General features: G+C 41.0%; 1 protein-coding gene across 1 annotated transcript in view; it reads left to right on the plus strand.

Annotated features, from left to right (window-relative positions):
* LOC119422149 (protein shisa-8) overlaps positions 1–19,782 on the plus strand; it is a 173,327-nt gene that overhangs the window by 135,225 nt on the left and 18,320 nt on the right. The window contains exon 4 of the mRNA XM_037689505.1: positions 10,625–10,741. Within this exon, the coding sequence (XP_037545433.1) occupies positions 10,625–10,741 (117 nt within the window). The remainder of the gene's footprint in view (positions 1–10,624; positions 10,742–19,782) is intronic.

Consider the following 19,782-nt stretch of genomic DNA (forward strand, 5'->3'; position numbering starts at 1 on the left):
AATGATGCATCAAAAACACACAAATGAACGCACAAGCAGGGAAAATGTAGGACATTTGGAGAGAATTTATTCAAGATTGCAGAACACAAGGAAGAATTTTATTCCTCCCGAATTGAAGTACCACAGTCATATGCTGGCATTCAAATAAAGAGACTACGACAGCAAGCTGCTTGAATGAGTCATAAACGCAGGCTGGTAGGCAGAATTTTTAGAAAATGAACAAGGTGTCCTAAAACAGAAATATGCATATATACATATATTATGTGCACCAAAAAACACTACAATCCAGAGAGCAAAAAGCACAACTTCAATGTTAACCCTAATAACCCTTAATATCTCTGTCTAGAATCGGGCCTAGTCCTCATTAAAACAAATTAACAAACATGTTGACCTCCATGCCAGGAAGGTGTTGATTTAATTTTTTTTAAATCAGTAATATGTTCTCTTGGCACCAGGACACCCTAGGCTGCTGTTCAATGATCGACTTTGTTGTCATCTCATCTGATCTGCGGCCGCATATCTTGGACACTCGGGTGAAGAGAGTGGGGGAGCTGTCCACTGACCACTACCTGGTGGTGAGTTGGCTCTGATGGTGGGGGAGGATGCCGGTCAGACCTGGCAGACCCAAACGTATTGTGAGGGACCACTGAGAACGTCTGGCAGAGTCTCCCGTGAGACGGAGCTTTAACTCCCACCTCCGGGAGAGCTTTGAACATGTTCCGTGGGAGGCGGGGGACATTGAGTCCGAGTGGGCCATGTTCCGCGCCTCTATCATTGAGGTGGCTTATCAGAGCTGTGACCACAAGGTTGTCGTGCCTGTCGCGGTGGTAACCCTCGAACATGGTGGTGGACACCGGCGGTGAGGGATACTGTCAGACTGTAGAAGGAGTCCTATTGGGCCTTTTTGGCCTGTGGGACCCCGAAAGCAGCTGATGGGTACCAGCAGTCCAAGTGGCATGTGACTTGGGTGGTCGTTGAGGCAAAAACTCGGGCATGGGAGGAGTTCGGAGAGGCCATGGAGAATGACTTCCGTACGACTTTGAGGTGATTCTGGTCCACCATCCGGCATCTCGGGGGGGAGCAGTACGCCACCAACACTATTTGTAGTGGAGGTGGTGTGCTGCTGACCTCAACTCGGGATGTTGTAGGTCGGTGGGCAGAATACTTCGAAGACCTCCTCAATCCCACTGGCACGTCTTCCACCGAGGAAGCGAGCCTGGGGACTTTGGGTCGGGCTCTCCAGTCTCTGGTGCTGAAGTCATCGAGTGGTTAAAAAGCTCCTCGGTGGTAGGGCCCTTGGGGTGGATGAGATTTGCTCGGACTTCCTTAAGGCTCAGGATGTTGTGGGGTTGTGTTGGCTTACACGACTCTGCAATTTTGCGTGGACATCGGGAGCAGTTCCCCTGGATTGGCAGACTGGGGTGGTGGTCCCCCTATTCAAAAAGGGGGACCGTAGAGTGTGTTCCAACTACAAGGGATCACGCTCTTAAGCCTCCCTGGTAAGGTCTATTCGGGGGTTCTAGAGAGGAGGATCCATCGGATAGTCAAACCTCAGATCGAGGAGGAGCAGTGCGGTTTGTGTCCTGGTCGTGGAACACTGTACCAGCTCTACACCCTCAGCAGAATCCTGGAGGGTGCGGGGGAGTTTGCCCAACCAGTCTGCATGTGCTTTGTGGACTTGGAGAAGGCGTTCGACCGCGTCCCTCGAGGAGCCCTGTGGAGGGTACTCCAGGAGTATGGGGTACCAAGCCCTTTGATACAGACTGTTAGGTCCCTGTACGACCGGTGTCAGAGCTTGGACCACATTGCCGGCAATAAGTCGGGCTCGTTCCCAGTGAGAGTTGGCCTCTGCCAAGGTTGCCCTTTATCACCGATTCTGTTCATAACTTTTATGGACAGAATTTCTAGGTGCAGCCATGGTGTTGAGGGGATGCGTTTTGGTGGCCTTTGGATCGCTTCTCTGTTTTTTGCTGTTGATGTGGTCCTATTGGCTTCATCAGATCGTGATCTACAGTTTTTGCTGGGGCGGTTCGCAGCCAAGTGTGACACGGCCAGGATGAGGATCAGTTCCTCCAAATCCGAGGCCATGGTCTTGAGCCGGAAAAGGGTAGAGTGCCCTCTCCATGTCGGGGAGGAGGTCCTGCCCCAAGTGGAGAAGTTTAAGTATCTTGGGGTTTTGTTCACAAATGAGGGAAAAATGGAGCGTGAGTTCAATAGGCGGATAGGTGCAGCGTCGGCAGTGAAGCGGGTGCTGTATCGGTATGTTGTGGTGAAGAGAGAGCTGAGTCAAAAAGCGAAGCTCTTAATTTACCGGCCGATCTACGTTCCTACCCACAGTTTGGGGGGGTTTGATTCTGGTACAAATTCAGTTGTGAAAGTTCATGTTTTCTCTTGTTTTCAGTATGTTTATTTGCTTCAGCTGCCATTGTTTCCCACAGTCCTCTTTGCCAGTCACATCAACTCATAAACCACACCTGCACTCATTCAGCAATCACCCCTCCCAGCAAACAGTCCTAAATCGTCACTGTTGCTTCAGCCTTTTAGCTTTGCTTTCATTATGACTCTTATTCTTTCTCTGGATTCTGGGTTATTGTTTTTGGCTGCCTCGTCAGCTTTTTATTTCTATTAAAGATTTTTCAGTTTTCTATTAGTATTCTACCTTTATGTCGGCATTATGGGTCCTTAAAATCAACACCTTTGAATAAAAAGACTGACTCGTCCATCCATCCATTTATCCACCCATTTATCCACCCATTTATCCACCCATTTTTCCACCCATCCATCCATCCACCCATCCATCCATACATACATACATCCATCCATACATCCATCCATACATCCATCCATTCTCTTCCACTTATCTAAGGTCTGGTCGCAGGGGTAGCAGCCTAAGTAGGGAGGCCCAGACTTCCCTCTCCCCAGCCACTTGGGCCAGCTCCATCAGGGGAATCCCAAGGCGTTCCCAGGCCAGCCGAGGAACTGTCCCTCCAGTGTGTCCTGGGTCTTCCTCTGGGTCTCCTCCCAGTGGGACATGCCCGGAACACCTCACCACGGAGGCGTCCGGGAGGTATCCTAACCAGATGCCTGACCCACCTCAAATGGCTCCTCTTGATGTGGAGAAGCAGTGGCTCTACTCTGAGTCCCTCCCGGATGACCGAGTTTCTCACCCTATCTCTAAGGGAGCGCCCAGACACCCTGTGGAGAAAACTCATTTCAGTCGCCTGTACCCTTGATCTCATTCTTTTGGTCACAACTCACAGCTCATGACCATAGATGAGGGTTTGTGTTGTACCAGTTTTACTTGCCAAGCTGAGGCTACATTCACACTGCAGGCAAATGCAACCCATATCAGATTTTTTTCATGACAGTCAGAATGTGACAAATTCAAAATTCTTTTTAATTCAACCCATGTCTTCTTCCTGTGGTACTAAATCAGATACATATCCAATGTTTTTCAGTCTGGCCTCAGTCTGAACGTTAATGTTGCATTTCATCAGTCACTTATATCTGAGTTAGTTTCTACCTTCAGTACATCTCTCCAGTTCCAAAAATACAACGCTGCACTGTAGTATCCGTCAAGAGGCAATGTCATATGTAAACATGGACCAAACAAGCATGTCAGGTAATAATTTAATCCGTTTTGATTGCACATGCTAACAAGTGTAGCATCCATTATTTCCCTCCCTGCACGTCATTCTGTGGGTGATGTCACATTTTCTTCTGCACATGCAGGTCACCTCAGAACTGTAAACAGTTCACACTGGAGTCTGATGGAGGTCAAATTTTAATGATAATGTGAATGGCTATTGACTACACACACAAAAATGGATCTGAGCAAAAAAAAAAATCTGAACTGTGCATTAAGACCTGGAGTGTGAACGTCACCTGAGATTTGAGGAAAATTGATGCAGCAGTCCCCTTCGCACATGCACACTATTGCTGTGATTACGTAGTTAAAAAAAAAACATATCAGAGCTATTTTACCCACATATTGACTGGGGTGTAATGTAAGTGCCTGTATGCGTGTTTTGTTTGTTTGTTTGTTTGTTTGTTGTGTTAGCAAAATATCTCATGAACTACTACTCAGACAGTAATGATTGGCTATAAAGCTACAACTGGCTGACTTGTGGACTTGATTCAAGATGACCGCCACTTTATATTCAACCTCAGCAAACACAAAAATGAAGGTAATTCAATCAGGTTTACAAATATTAAGCTAATATTTGGAGTTGTAGTAGCCAGGATTCGTGCACTACATGCACTTTATGTGCAAACAGATTGTGTGACATCATGAACATGTCTTAATATGATGAACTTAATTTAAAATACTGGCATCTTTAAGGTATGCTGGATGCATTTACATTGTAGTTATTCATGTGTTTCAATCCTTGATAATGTATTTACACTAAATTTACCAGAATGTTCATACATGATGACTTGATGTGCTAAAAAATTAAACTTCTTCTAAAGGGGCCACACAAATACTGCATGTCTATCTGAATCTGCAATATTGATTCAGATCTTCTCAAAATGTTCAGTCCAGCTGATGCAGAATGTATTAATAGGATGATCATAACTTCATGTTTGCTGCCTTATACTTAACATGAATCAAAAGAGCACCACATATGACCATCGAAAAATATATTATACGCCAATACAGCAATCTATGGCAATGGCCTGGACAATCATTCATTCAACCTTTATTTAGACAGGTTAATCCCATTGAGCCTTGAGGACTCTACAAGAGAGACCTGATTTCTTAACAAAGAATGATGACAACAATGGATAACAACGACAACAATAGACAGTCATAAAATAGGCATACAAATGTGTTTCTCTTTTTTCTTTTTCTTTTTTAACAAATTGAAACAAAATAGCAACCAAATGGACAATCAAGAGGAATAGCTGCAAAAAACAGTTGGATCACAAGGCCATTTAGAAAACTAAAAAGAGGAACATGTCTGCATTGGCTTTTGCCAGGTACTTAACAGGGTTTTAAAGTCACATAGAGAGGTCATGGTAGAGAGCTTCAGATCTATATGTAGTATATATTCTTAGTTCATGTCTTGGATCTTACTAATGTTTTTCTTTACAATTTGTATTTTTGTTGGATGTAACTGGGACCCTGTGTGCATAGTTTCGTTCCACCACATGTACGACATGTGATGTGAATGACAATAAAAATCAAAGACCTTGTGTAACATTTGACCTTGATGTGTGACCTTGACCTTTGAGCTGGTGTGATGAAAAACATATGCAACACAACATCTAGGGATTATGCATATGTGTATGAAGTTCCATTAAATTATCTTAAGCAGATAAAAAGTTTTGTGCCGAAGAAGAAAAAATACCGACGAGGCAGAGACCATACCATAACATGTCCTGTTTCGACGAGCATATAAAAAGCAGCAAGTTTAAACACTAAGCTTTTTTGGTAAAAAAGGCTTTCTGAAATATTTTCATACTTTTCACAGTACTAATAAAATATAAGATTATTGGGAAAGTCTCCTACCCTGTAATATGCTCTGTGTTTTAGACTTGAAAGGCAGATTATGCTCATGAATCCACTTTATCTCTTTCATCTTTTCCCTCTTCAGGGGTCTCCACAGCGAGTCATCCTCCTCCAGCTCTGTCCTCTGCATCCTCTGTCCTCACTCCAACTACCTCCATGCCCTCTCTAACTTATCACCTCTTTGTATTTTTCCTGGCAGCTGCATTTCTAACATCCTTCTACCAATATACCCACTGTCCCTCCTCTGGACATGTCCAAACCGTCTCAGTCTGGCCTCTCTAACTTTATCTCTAATAGGCAATAATCTATTAGTAATCTCTAATTATTTCAAAGGCAAAAGTTTTACTCAAGAGTTACTCTAAATAAATAAAAAATAAAAAGTCCCATGCTATCTGATCCATTTAGTGATTTTTATAATCATGATTGTTATCAGGTATAGCACTATCAAAGCACGTTCCATAAAAAGTGAAATAAAGGCAAACGTAACTGCTTTGTTCTTTACAACATCCATGATGTAATAACACAACAAACTGTGTCTCTCTTTCTCTGGTGGCTGGGAACAGCCCTGTGGTCAAACTGGAGACCAGCCAGAGACCTTTCCATCAATTAGCTGGCATTTTATTCCCTGTCCATCTCTGCTTTCAACTCATCGTTCCTCACTCTTCTTCACAATTTAATTATTTCCACTGTTGACTTTCTAGAAGAACACCCGAAGAGGGAAACTATTGCTCTAAACGTGCACGGACAAGTTTCATTTTATTTTTTTATTTTGGGGGTTGAGTGAAAGTTACGCAACGTTAAATTTCTGTGTCACATTTTGAGTGCACTCAGAAAGCGACGTGAGGCTGAAATTGCATCACGCAGTTGGGCCTCCCCTTCACAACGCGCTGCACACACACTGTGTCACTGCTGCGTATCAACTGCACCGGCAAGTGAAGATCTATTTCTAATTCAATCAGTCATTGCTGGTGTCACATTCCTTGCTCTGTTGATTTTTCTGCCTGGCATTTCTATACTTGCACCACCCCCTTGCTTGATTTTCACTGATGCGTCTCGGTTATTGTGGGGCTAGTGAACACAGTGGGGGTTAGGTTTGTGCGTTTATGATGCATGTGTGTGTGAAACTGCATTTGCAACTTCTTCCCCTACTGGAAACCATCTGATTTGCGTTTTATACATCTGGGGAGATGACGCTTTGGAGAGAAGTGACCCAGTTTATTCAACAGGCCAAAGGGCATTTTAAGGTTGAAAATGTTGTGAGCACACAGAAAAATAAGGATTTTATTTCTGTATTTAAAGGTGCGGCTCAGAAAAATACTCATTCATGTACAGAAGTGGTTCTTCTGGTAAACATGTGAAACTTTGCTTTTGGTTTCAAATATATTAAAGTTTCCCTGTCTTCTAAACATATGTACCACCTTGCACCTTGACAAGGATGGTGAAGTTGTGTTTGTGGAGCTCCGATGAGTAGTAAGTATCTTACCTGTGGTAGACAGCGGTGATGTTGTGCCTGAGCTGTGACTGTCAGTTTGTTGACTCCAAATTACACATTAATGGGAGAATTTTTTGTTGCAGATTTCTGAGTGCGATCAGCGAACTGTGCTGCTAATTATACATGAGGCTAATTTAAAAAAAACATGTTCTTGTGTGTGGGCCGTGGTATCTCATTGGTCAGTGCTGCAGTCTTGTGATCCTGAGGATGCAGGTTAGAGCTTAGGTTTTGTTAGGAAGGGCATCCAACATAATAATTGCCAAATAGTTGGGGAATTTATTTAAAAGTCTTAATACAGGTTTAAATGATGCGGACATTCTTCCAATCAGAATCTTCTGTGAGACACTTTATTAGGTACATGTTGACTGTACGAGCTGGACCCCCTTTTGCCTGCAGAACTGCCTTAATTCTTTGTGGCATAGATTGAACAAGTTGAAACACTCCTCAGATTGTTTGGTTCATATTAACATGTTATCACAGATTTTTCAATTGCACATCCATGATGGTAATTTACTGTTTCAACACTTCCCAAAGGTGCTCGACTGGATTGAGATCTGGTGACTCTGGGAGAACACTGAATCGAGATTTATCAGACCAGGCAATATATTTCCGATCTTATATTGTCAAATTTTGGTCAGCCTGTACAAATTGTAGTTTTATTTTCCAGTTTTTAGCTGACAGGAGTGGCCTCTAGTAGGCCTGTCGTGTTAACCATTAAATCAGTTAATCGCATGATAAATGAAAATTATCGACCTCATTTTCATTTATCGGCTTTATCATTTTTTTGTGTATCTCTCTTTCTACTGAAGACACTGAATGACAAAAGGCTCAACTCTGGTGCTCTTCACTGACCCCTAGGTGTGGGCGATATGGCTCAAATATTATATTGTGATATTTCAGAGCATTCTGACGATAACGATATATTTCGTGATATAACAAAAAAAAACAGAAATCATAGTTATTTGACTAAATTAACTTAACATGTTGTTTTGCATTATTATACAAAATTTAAAAAACAAGGGGTAATTTTACTGAAATTATTTTATTTAGTAAAGTGTTCAGTCTCCAAGTATAAAAATAAAAAAAGATCCTTCTGTTATTTAAATTGAAAAAGTCTGCACAAAATATAGATCAATAAATCTACCACAAAAACTAAAGTGCATGTGAAGTTTCCCAAAATAACTAAATAAAATAAAATGAAAGTTTAAGATCTGTTGAGCATAAATGTAACAAACAACAAAAACATGTTGCCTTTAAATGAGCTATAACTTCCAGAACGTGTAACGAGGTGATCAGCTGGCCCTGAAGCTTGTGGTGGTTCAGCTTCCTCTGTTCCTGCAGGAATGATCCATTTCTCTGATGCTCTGTCTCTGATCACCTGACTCTGTTCTTGGTCCATGGACTGTGGAACTCAAGATACAGACCTGTGCATGCTTGTACGGCAGTTTAGAGCGGAGGAGACGCAGCCTGCACCGGCAGCTCAGAGCTGGGTGCGGAGAGAGAGAAAAAAGACGAGTGTCAGCTTAGAGCGGGGTGAGGGGAGAGACAGTTGAGCTGTCTGTACCTGCAGTTTAGAGCTGGATGGAGAGACAGCCGAGCTGCGCGTTGTTTGTTTTTAGCTTTTTAGTTTGTATTGCGTGCAACTATTTAACGTCACACCAGTACCGACAGGTGGAAGGGGTGTGTGTGCGCAATTCGGTTTGGTCGTTGGGCGCACACGGTTCTGTTAAAGGGGGCGGGGTGCCCAGAAGTATTATGTCATGAAATTAGCATATCATGATATTATTTTTTTGCCCAGGCGAGCTTTTTTTACCGGTATTATCATAAACTATATGATGTGGCCCAGCCCTACTGAGCCCTCCCTTTCTCTTCTCTCTTTAAAATCTGTTTTAACCGTCCAAAATCACGTTTTTGGATCATTAAAAGCAGCTAAGCTAAGAAGCTAAGCTAACAGGCCAACCTCGGGAAAAAGCCTCCATCTTGTCCAAGCTCCAAAATTCATGGTTGAAACCCGTGCCTCGTGTAAAAAGTTGTTTTTCTCTGCAAAAAGAAGCTGAGAACTTGTTTACTGATTTTTTTAATTAAAAGCTTTGTGTGAAAAATGCTATGCTAAAGAGCTCAATCAACAATGAGCGTCCGGCATTTTGAAAACTGAAAAAAAAAAAATAAATACGAAAGGAGAGATAGCCCATGTCATGTAAAGGTGCCTCTCTCCCATTTTCTTAAAGAGACACGCTCACTCCCTCACTATCCATCCTTCAGTTCTAACAGTCTTATACTTATACTTGACTGGTGGTCAAAAAAAGGTACTACACGCAAAACAAGTTAACCAACATTTCTTCTTAAATTTGACAATAATTACTAATTATTGTCAAATTTCAAACAATATTATCATTTATCACAATAATTTCTGTAACAATTAATCGTCCAGCAAAATTTGTTATTGTGACAGTGACAAGCCTAGCCTCTAGTGTGGTCTTCTGCAACTGTAGCCCTGCGTCAAGGTTCATTTGCATAAGGGTACCTTGGTTCAAACGTGGTTGCTTGAGCTACTTTTGTCTTTTTATCATCTTGGATCAAGCTTCCCCATGCCCCACTGAGATCAACAAAGCATATTAGTCCACACAAATGTCGCTCACTGGATATTTACTTCTTTTTTTTTTTTACCATTCACTGCAAACTCTAGAAATGGTTGTGCATGAAAATCCCAGTCAATCAGCATTTTCTGAAATACTCAGGCCAACCCATCTGCCACTAACAACCACACCACATTCAAAGTCTCTTTATTCCCCTTTCTTCCCCATTCTGATGCTCAGTTTAAACTTTGACAAGTTCTCTCCACATCTTCACCACGTTTCTGTCCTGTGATTGGCTGATTAGCCATCTGTGTGAACAAGCATTTAAACTGGTTTGCCTAATGATGAGCGTAGATTTTTCTATTGCAAAAGTAGGACACAAAATTGTACTCTCACAGATATTATCTGCACAGATGAGCATGTTTTCTTGACATTGATTCTGAATTCAAGCAGGTTTCTCAACTAACTAAAACACTAAAAATCTTGACACTTGTTTTATTTGCAGTTATCAGCCTCTACGGATGGTCAATGGGTTAACTGTCATTTTATGTATATAGTATGTTTTATGTCAAATCTTTGATATCATCAATATACTTTATTTCAATCTGTTTGAATGAATAGTTTATACAGAGATGATAAATGTGACTATATAGTCCAGCTTTGGGTTTTGGGGGTTAAGTTTTCTAATCTGCTACGCCTGCTTGGACTCAAACTGTCAGCTTTTGTTGGATAGTGCTTACATCAATCCTGGGTAACCTGCACAAGCAAATGCTTCACATTTGTTATTTTTAAGGTGACAAATTGATGCCATTAGGGAGTCTAGAGATGCATAAATGTTTTCACACCTGCAGTCTTCCTACAAAATAACAGATTTGTTAATGTTTGACTTTGCATTCTGGGTCTGAAGTAAAGGTGATTCATTCAAGAGAAGAAAAAAAAGGCACATGAGATCAGAATTGGAGAGAAGTGCACTTTCCTAACATTTTGCAATGCAGTTGCTTCCTCTAGAGAAAACCCCCTCTCTGTTTTCTCTGTTTCTGTTAGATCACAACCACTTGAACAATGCAGCTTTATCCCCGCTGGGACCGGCCATGGCCTTGTCTCACCCTCACAACAACCTGGGAATTGGTTTCAACAAGTACACCTCGCTCAAGGCTCCAGGTGAGTGGGACAGACATGCCAATATGCACCGACTGTATACCATTGGATATACTAACACTGAATACTAACGGGAAAGACAGGGAATGCTGTATTTCCATATGAATGTCAGGATGAATAAGAAATAGATGAACAAGCAAGTTGGATGTGATCATGGGCCATCATTCAATGCTCAGTATGATTCCTGACTTTAACATTACACCAGATCAAGCAGCCATGATGGGAATGTTAAATGCTAATATTAAATTAGCAAGAAGGACACCTGATTTTTACCTTCCTCTAATGGTTCTGTTACCTGGAATTTATTACAGAGATTTGGTGTTTAATGCATGTACGAGAGAAATTACACCAAAAAGAGATTTCAATATAAAATCTATAGAGAAAACTTTCCTCTGCAGAAATACAAGGCTGGATTAAAAAAACAAACATCATTACCACCTATACTTGCAGATAAATAAATAAGCAATGTTTCCATTAAGTTGATTTAACCTAACCAAAATTTATAGTACAAAGCTTAGTAAATAAATAAATTCACCTTCAAAGACGATCAAGAGGACTTGAAACCTGTTTTCCACAAAAAATAATAATTTAAAAACTGTGTTTCATCACTTGCTGCTGTTCTTTTACAGAAGTAGCTTTTAGCTTAACAAGAGCGCTCAGGGCCTCATGTACAAAGGGTGCGTACGCCCTTTTTCGCACAAAACTTCAGATGTATCAAGAATTAAATGACGATGGAAACGTTTGCAGCTCAACACCAGCTTCATGGCTGGCGTATGCACGTTTCTATGGTTATTGGTCCATTGGCGACACTTGGAGGTGATACAGGGAAGCTGCTAATGATGTGAAAACTATTATTGTGCACAGCGGACACACACAATGAACAATTAATACATTAATTAATTTACATGTATGAAATTAGATGAGTGGCTATAAAAGCATGTTAAAGTGGTGCAGAAAATACCTTTAAAAACAACGACTTTAGTCTTATTAGAGAAATGGTGCAATATGCAGAGAGCAAGTATTTAGAGACAGAGAGGATTTTCTGGTCCACAATGACGACTGTTTTAGGCTTCCAAGGGCAGTCCTTTTAGAACTGTACTTGGATCTGCGGTCGGTCTTGGAACACGGCACAGCAAAGAGCCGTGCGCTGCCCGTGCACATACAGCCGCTGACCACACTGGGGTTCCCGCAACAGGGGCATTCCAGAGGGAGCTGGCAGACCCATCGGGACAGTGCCAGTCCACCCTGAGCAGAGCCATGCCAGCTGGGAGAGATGTAGTTATCAATATGTCTACCAGGTATATCAAGTTCCCTACAATGCAGATGACCAGGCCAACATTAAAGTGCAATTTGTATTGACAGCTGGTTTTCCTAATGTGATTGAGCTATCGACTGCGCACACATTGCTATAAAAGCACCATCACAGGATGAATATGTTAATCTTAACAGGAAGCATTTTCATTCAGTAAATGTGCAAATTATATGTGATGTTCAAAAGCAGCTCACCAACATGGTGGCGAGATGGACTGGTTCAACACACGATTCATTCATTCTAATCAACAGCCTGGTTGGGAACAGACTACAAGCTGGATGGGTGGCTTCTTAGTGAGTAATTTCATTTGATCGCCCTAATATTAATCCCCCTAATGCGCATGGAGCCTGTGCGCCCCCACGTATCATCCTGTCTTCACCGTATCATTACTAGTTAGTCCAAAAAAGTTCAATCTGGTCCTCTGGACATTCAAAAAACAAGAAAACAAAAAAGACAAAAAACAAAACAAAGCAAAAAAATGTAGAAACGTTTTGTCTCATCCGAGAGACTTCCTCAGTCTGAGTCTGAGTTTCCCCGATGTAAGACACAGCCCTCCTGACACTGAACAGCATATACAATATTACTCTGTTTGTGCCGGGGGACTGGATCTTTGGGATTCTTTTGGGGAAACTAAACAGCCACTGGCCAAAAGGATGGCCCAGCACAGAAGATCAACATCATCAGGCCAGGACTCTGCGGTCTACACTCATCTCCAGGCCAGCGGTCACTCTTTCAGGGATGAAGATGTTCACATCCTGGACAGAGAGGAACGATGGTTTGAGAGAAGAGTAAAGGAGGCCATCTTTGTGAAAAGAAATCGTCCATCATTAAACAGGGGTGGAGGCCTCCGGGTTCAACTGTCCCCCTCTTACAATGCTGTTATTGCTAGTATCACTCAACCCCCTGTGAATAGTAAACAGCCATCAGTGTGCTAATGATCCATTGTTAGGCTGATGGTCCTTCATGACCATGTGAGCAGCTGGTTTTGGTTGTCAGCAGCAAACTGGTTGATCCACTCTGAGAAGGTGCTATTTAAGAGACTGAGCTGAATACAGCACCTCAGACTGAGGAAGTCTCTCAGATGAGAGACGAAACGTTTCTACATTTTTTTGCTTTGTTTTGTTTTTTGTCTTTTTTGTTTTCTTGTTTTTTGAATGTCCAGAGGACCAGATTGAACTTTTTTGGATTTTTCTACCTGGGTTATTGAGCATGTATCAGGATTACTAGTTAGTGGTTCAAGTGAGTGGTTTCCTGTTTTTGCTGGTTAATCTACAGTTTCAAAGTGTTCTATCAAGCTCCTGATTGCTTCTGTATGTGTAGTAGTTATGTCAATAAAACACATGTGTAAAGTGTGAAATCAACCTTTCTCCGGCGCACTGCTGCATTCATTTACAATAACAGTGTAGTTCATGTAAGTGGCGATGGGCAGTTGTCCTTCGCTCACATCCACCTTGACATCTGACTATTTTTTCTTAATTTCTGTGGGTGTGCGCTGCTCTCACCCCACAGCACTTACAGCTTTGGACACATTGGCCCACTCACTCCTCTTGTGCTTGGTGCTAATGCCAGAGGAAAGAGTGCCAAGCAGATTGTTCTTACGTGCCTCTACCTCATTTAGAAACGTCTCCAATACACATTCCATGAAGTTCCTCTTTTTACCATGAAATGCTTTTCGATAGTGCAGAGAGGAGATTCCTCAGGTGCAGGTCAAATTTAAATATATTTGCATATTTAAATGGGGGGGTGTCAGTGGAGGAGTTTGGTATTCCCTCATGTGCGCTCAATTCCACGTTGATCGGGGTGTATAAAGAAGGTGTGCTTTGATTCATGCGTTCATTTATTTGTGCGCATGCTGTTTTCTCAATTTAAACGTACACCATGTTTCAGTAGAAAATCCATGTAAGTCGTTGTACATGAGGCCATTAGTCTTTTTAAGTGGGGTTCTGTAGAAAAGTTAAAAACAATAATATCTTTCCTGTTGTAGATATCATTTTGAACATACGAAGTTTGGACAATTAAAGCTTAATTCAGACTGGACTGACAAGCTAATTTGTACTTCGAGCAAAGACCAAAGTGAAGTGCTGCTGTTTACCAACAAAAGGACTCAAATTTTAAAGAGTGGTTCATATAAAGGTCTTTTTTAATGAACATTTTCATCTCTGTCCATTTCACAATGTATAATTGTTCTAGTAGACTGATTACAGACTTCCTGCAGAAGGTTACCATTCTGCCCCACAAGTGCTAGAGCTAGCTGCTACTGCTATAAGTGTTCACAGGTGAACAATCGTGGAGCTGGCAACAATCCACTTTGGTCTTCTTGAATAGCCATTAGCTCAATAATCAGGTTTAATTTTCAAAACATATTTTTTTAGACCTTTGGATCGTACAAGAATTCAGAATAATAAAAAACATCGGAAAGTCTTAAAGAAACACTGAGAAGATTTTTATAAGCACTTTTTTTTCATTCAACCTTTATTTATACAGGTTAGTCACGTTGAGTCACGAGGACTCACACAAGAGAGACCTGTTTCAAACAAAGAACACAGATGAGGTACAGACAACAATAAACAGTCATATAAAGTATATAAAATGAAAAGTAAATAAAAGTAGTGATATAAAATAAAATAAAAACAAGAAGAATATGATAAAACAGTAAGTGATGTGCTTTGTGAGAAGTCCTGGATTAAATGAAGTGAACGTTAAGATCATTGTTGCTCTCCTGTCATGATAAAATTACTCTACAGTCTGCGCTGGGTTAGTTCAACCATTATTAACTTGACTGTTATCGACAACCACCCTCACTGCAAACAAAAATGGTAGCTCAGCTGTGTAGGGAAAAAAGAAAAGCTGACAAACCAGAGCTGATGACATAATGTGAACGCTGTTGATTGCTTCACAGTACGCAAACAGATAAACGCTCAGACAGTGACTCGAGATCCAGAGGGTGGTGGCGACACTTGTCTGGACTGCAGACTACGACCTCCAATCTTCCCTAGGACAACACACACACATACTAACTCGCAGTATGTGGCATCCTTTTTTCTAATGATCAGGCATTCTGCAGGGACAGAAGTGTCAACATGTTCATGAAGACACAAACACAGAAACATAATCTGCATCTGATTGCTGCAGACAGATAAGGACAGAGTGACAAAGATGAAGAAGGACAGCTTCACACATGGACTCTACTGTACGTGGGCTGTTTACTGGTGCAACACGTAGAGATGTGAAGGCTCGACCCCACTGTCGGACGCAACAGAGATGAAAGGGCAAACTATGGGAAAACCAGACTAGACTGGACCCGACTAGAAAAGAAAATAATAAATAGACTACAGGGCAATAAGGGAAAAAAATAGGGCCAAGACAATGTGTTGTAAATGTGCAAAGTAGCTGAGAAAATAAAGAGTCAATCCCACCTCATTATTCTGCTCAGTGACTGGAAAACAAAGGCTGATTGCAGCAGCAGCTCAGGAAAAAACACCTTAAAATGAGCCTCAAAAACATTTCACTGAGAAACACTTCAAAGTAACAAATCCTGCTTATATTAAAGTGCAATATGCTCTGCTCTCCGTCTCTCTCTCTCTCTACTTTCTCTTTTGCAGGCTTTTTGTTTTGAGCTCCGTCACTGTTTGACGCACAAGCTCCTCTTTGTGGCTCTCTGTGTGGTACCTGCTCTGGTTTTGTCTCCTATGAGTGTTGCAGGTTACATTTTAGGGACATGCTCTGAATGAAGCTCTGCCGTTTTCTGTTCTGCATCTTCTCGATCTGCCGCTTTCTCTCTTTGCTCGTGTTAACCTGCTATTGGTGAAACATTAAAAGACTGGAGGAAAACCCTGTGAAAAATGCAGAATCTTCAGAAAAATTTATGCATTTTAAATGCTAGCATATTGCGTCAAAACATTTTTCCTTCTTTCATATTTTGTGGGAATGTTAAAAGGAAAGTTCAGGCCTTTGAAGTGTTTTTTTTTTTTGTGAGATCATAATCTTATAATAACTTTCTTTTGATAGATAGCTCTTTGAACAACTGCAGTTTAGAGAAATACAGTAAAATTACAACCAAACTGATGAGCTAAGGGCTAATCCAAGATAAAAATATATTTTTAGTGTTTCATGTAAGCAGTTTTAAGAAAAGTTTTTTACATGTCCATCCATTTCACATTGCAGGGTTATTTACATTGAATTGTGTGGTAATTTGCAGGCACAAATGGCAGCAGCAGCTAGCTTCAGCATATCTGGTTCAGTTTAGGGGCACTTCCAGCAGAAATAACAAAACATTTCTTCTAGAATAACCATGTAGGGTGCAAATGACAGCAATGTAAAAGCTTTTAAAGTAGCTTCTGTGTAAACCGCAGTGAACTTTGTGAGATTGGGCTTGTTTTGTAAGATGGCACCAATCCTCTTTTTGGTCTTTGACCTGTTTGCTCATCAACTTTGTCAGAAGTAAACCACTTCTCCAAAATTAGGTCATTCAAAGAGCTGTCTACCACAAGTAAAGTAATGCTTGTTCATAATCTGTTCCACAAAGCAAGACTGAAACAAAAAAATATCTGTTCCAAACGTGGAATCGTGCAGTAAAGGCCTTAAACTCTAAGTATCCTGATTCATCAAAGTCCATGCTCAATAATCCAGGTATACAATCCAACATTTTTCAGTCAGGTCATCTGGACAGTTTCTTTTTTTGTGTGCTGAAACGTTTCACCTTCGATCCGGAAGGCTTCATCAGTCAAGGAAACACAAAACAAAAACTGATTCTTCCCCCAACAGCTTACTCCAAAGTGGAACAAACCAGTTATATTAACACGACTGTCAACAAGGAAGAGGGCCGTCAATGGAGGAGGGGGGCGTGACAAAGAGACCATCTTAGCACCAACATAACTGGTTTGTTCCACTTTGGAGTAAGCTGTTGGGGGAAGAATCAGTTTTGTGTTGTGTGTTTCCTTGACTGATGAAGCCTTCTGGATCGAATGTGAAACGTTTCAGCTCAAAAAAGGAAACTGTCCAGATGACCCGACTGAAAAATGTTGGATAGATCATTTAACTTAGCCACCAGCACTAAAACCAAACAAACCTATTAAATTATTAATTTATTCTTTGAAGAATCTCCTCTACCGTTAAAAAAAAAAAAAAAAAACTAACAGGAGAGCAGCAGAAACTCAGCAGTCATCTTTCACACCTGCTTATCACTTCTCCTGCAGCGTAGTAAACAAGCCACCAGGTCCAGAGATCCTTCCTGTGCGGACAAAGTCATGGCTAGGGCATGAAGCGGTCTGGACTATTTGCCAGGTGGAACAGCATATCCCTGGACCAAGCTGCTTAGTTTATATGTTTATTTTTATCATTTTAATATAGTAGGATTTTGTTGCAATAACAAGAAATTAGTTCTTATCAGAGTTGAGCAAAACCGACGTTAACAGGTGTGGAAAACAGATTTAAAAACTTAATCAGAGCTCAGTTGCTCGATTAAAACCTAATCTTGTTGTAGATCAAGATTCTTCATGAATAAATTTGCTGTAGGAATAAAAAAATGTAAAAAAGTTTACAGAGTAAAACTCATCGGGATCGAACAAAACCAAGCTCAGTCTGTTCCCAAACACCAATTTATTGTGTGATCATTTTCCTTAGCATGGAGGTGATTATTTTAAAGCTTAAAGCCCCTCAGCTGTATTTGACACTGGATAAATTAGGATTCAAAGTTTTGATGCAACAGATTAACATTTAATCTATCAATTTAATATGGCTTTACAAGCACCGAGTGTCAGTGATATCCATGAAGGGGAGAGACAGGTCAGATGTACCAGAAAATTCTGTGGCAACAAAACTTTGCCAAGAGCAGCAGCAGGACTTTGGCACGAGCCACTTTAATATATCTGTCTTAATTAAAGAACTAAGATGAGGACAGGTGCACCGGCAGCAAAATAATGTGGGGTGAAGACGCTCAAGGTTGAAAAGGACAGAGGACAGAGGGAACAGGGAAGACGAGGCGATCGTAGCTGTGGGTTTGACTAATTTTAATGGCTCACTGTCATGTTCAAAATTAGTATTCACTTGTAAGTCTGTTAGCAAAATATTAGTAAATACACTAGCCTGCTGTGTTGGTTTAGACTGCATGATGGGATGTTTCCAACGATGGAGTGTAAATTATTATTACATTATTACCTGCAGTGTTCCCTCAGTGAGGACTGAACTAGACAAATAATAATAATAATAATACATTTTATTTGAAGGCGCCTTTCAAAACACTCAAGGTCATCAAACAAGAAATACAAGATAAAAACATAAAACAATATCAATAAAATCAAATGCTAATAATGATAAAATACATAATGACATTAAGCAGAATAAGCAAGTTTGAAAAAGTGAGTTTTAAGGTTAGATTTAAATGAGGGCAGAGAGTCAGAATTACGGATGTGCTGTGGAAGAGAGTTCCAGAGACGAGGGGCTTTGCTGGAGAAGGCTCTGGATCCCATGGTTGTTAAGCGGGCAGGAGGTGTAACAAGAGAGATGGATAGGGAGGAGCCAAGACTTCGGGCAGGTGTGTAATAGCAAAGAAGATCAGTGAGGTACAGAGGTGCCAAGTTATGGAGAGCTTTGAAAGTGAGGAGGAGAATCTTAAAGTCAATTTGATATTTTATGTGTAACCAGTGAAGATCTTTAAGGATAGGAGTGATGTGTTCCTTCGACGTAGTTCTAGTGATTACCCGGGCAGCAGTGTTTTGAACAAGCTGAAGTTTATGGATGATTTTGAGAGGAAGATCTGAGAGGAGGGAGTTACAGTAGTCTAGTCGAGAGGTGACTTGAGCATTGATATGGATAGCTGTGCTGGTGGGGGTAAGAAATGAACGGAGACGGTTGATGTTTCGAAGATGAAAATTTGCAGACCGAGTAATGTTATTGACATGAAATTCAAAAGATAATGTGATATCAAGGATGACACCCAAACTCTTAGCTGTAATGGAGGCAGAAACTGTGGAATCATCAACTTTAATTGTGAAACTACTACATTTGGATAAGGTAGACTTGGTGCCAACAAGGAGGAATTCTGTTTTATTTGAGTTCAGTTTAAGAAAGTTCTGATTAAACCATAATTTGATTTCACAGAGGCAGTCTGAAAGGAAAGATGGTGGAAGGGTGGTGTTGGGCTTGGTGGAGTGGTAGAGCTGGGTGTCATCTGCATAGCAGTGAAAATTAATACCAATTTTTTTAAGATAAGGCCAAGTGGAAGAAGATAAATGATAAACAGGAGATGACCAAGAACAGAACCCTGTGGTACACCTGAAGTAAATGCGGAGGACTGATTTAAAGTTCTTGAGTTGGACAAAGTGCTGACGGTCAGAGAGATAAGATTGAAACCAATTTATAGCAATTAGGGCATTAACAGAGTACTCGAGTAATCTACACATCGATTGCTAGAACATCTATCGAGGTTAAAAATGTAACGTCGAGTATCCGTAGTGACGTCATATTATGTGACCACTGTATGACCGTAGGGGGCGGTGTTGCACTGTTGCAGGTCACAGAGTGTGGTGTAACACGGGGTCCAATCCACAGAACCAGTTTCGGTTTAAGTTTTGTTTTTGAAGTGCTGCATGTTTCTTCACGTTTGCAGTTTAATAATAACTAATAGTTTAGTTTTTCCTGTGACTTATTTGTAGTATGATAAATGGTAGGAGCATAATATATGCTCCTGTAGTGAGTCACGTGGGTACGTGTCACTTGTTGTATGACAAATATA

Source organism: Nematolebias whitei, chromosome 15 (genome assembly GCF_014905685.2).
Source record: "Nematolebias whitei isolate Nwh7 chromosome 15, NemWhi1, whole genome shotgun sequence".
Taxonomy (NCBI): Eukaryota; Metazoa; Chordata; class Actinopteri; order Cyprinodontiformes; family Rivulidae; genus Nematolebias; species Nematolebias whitei.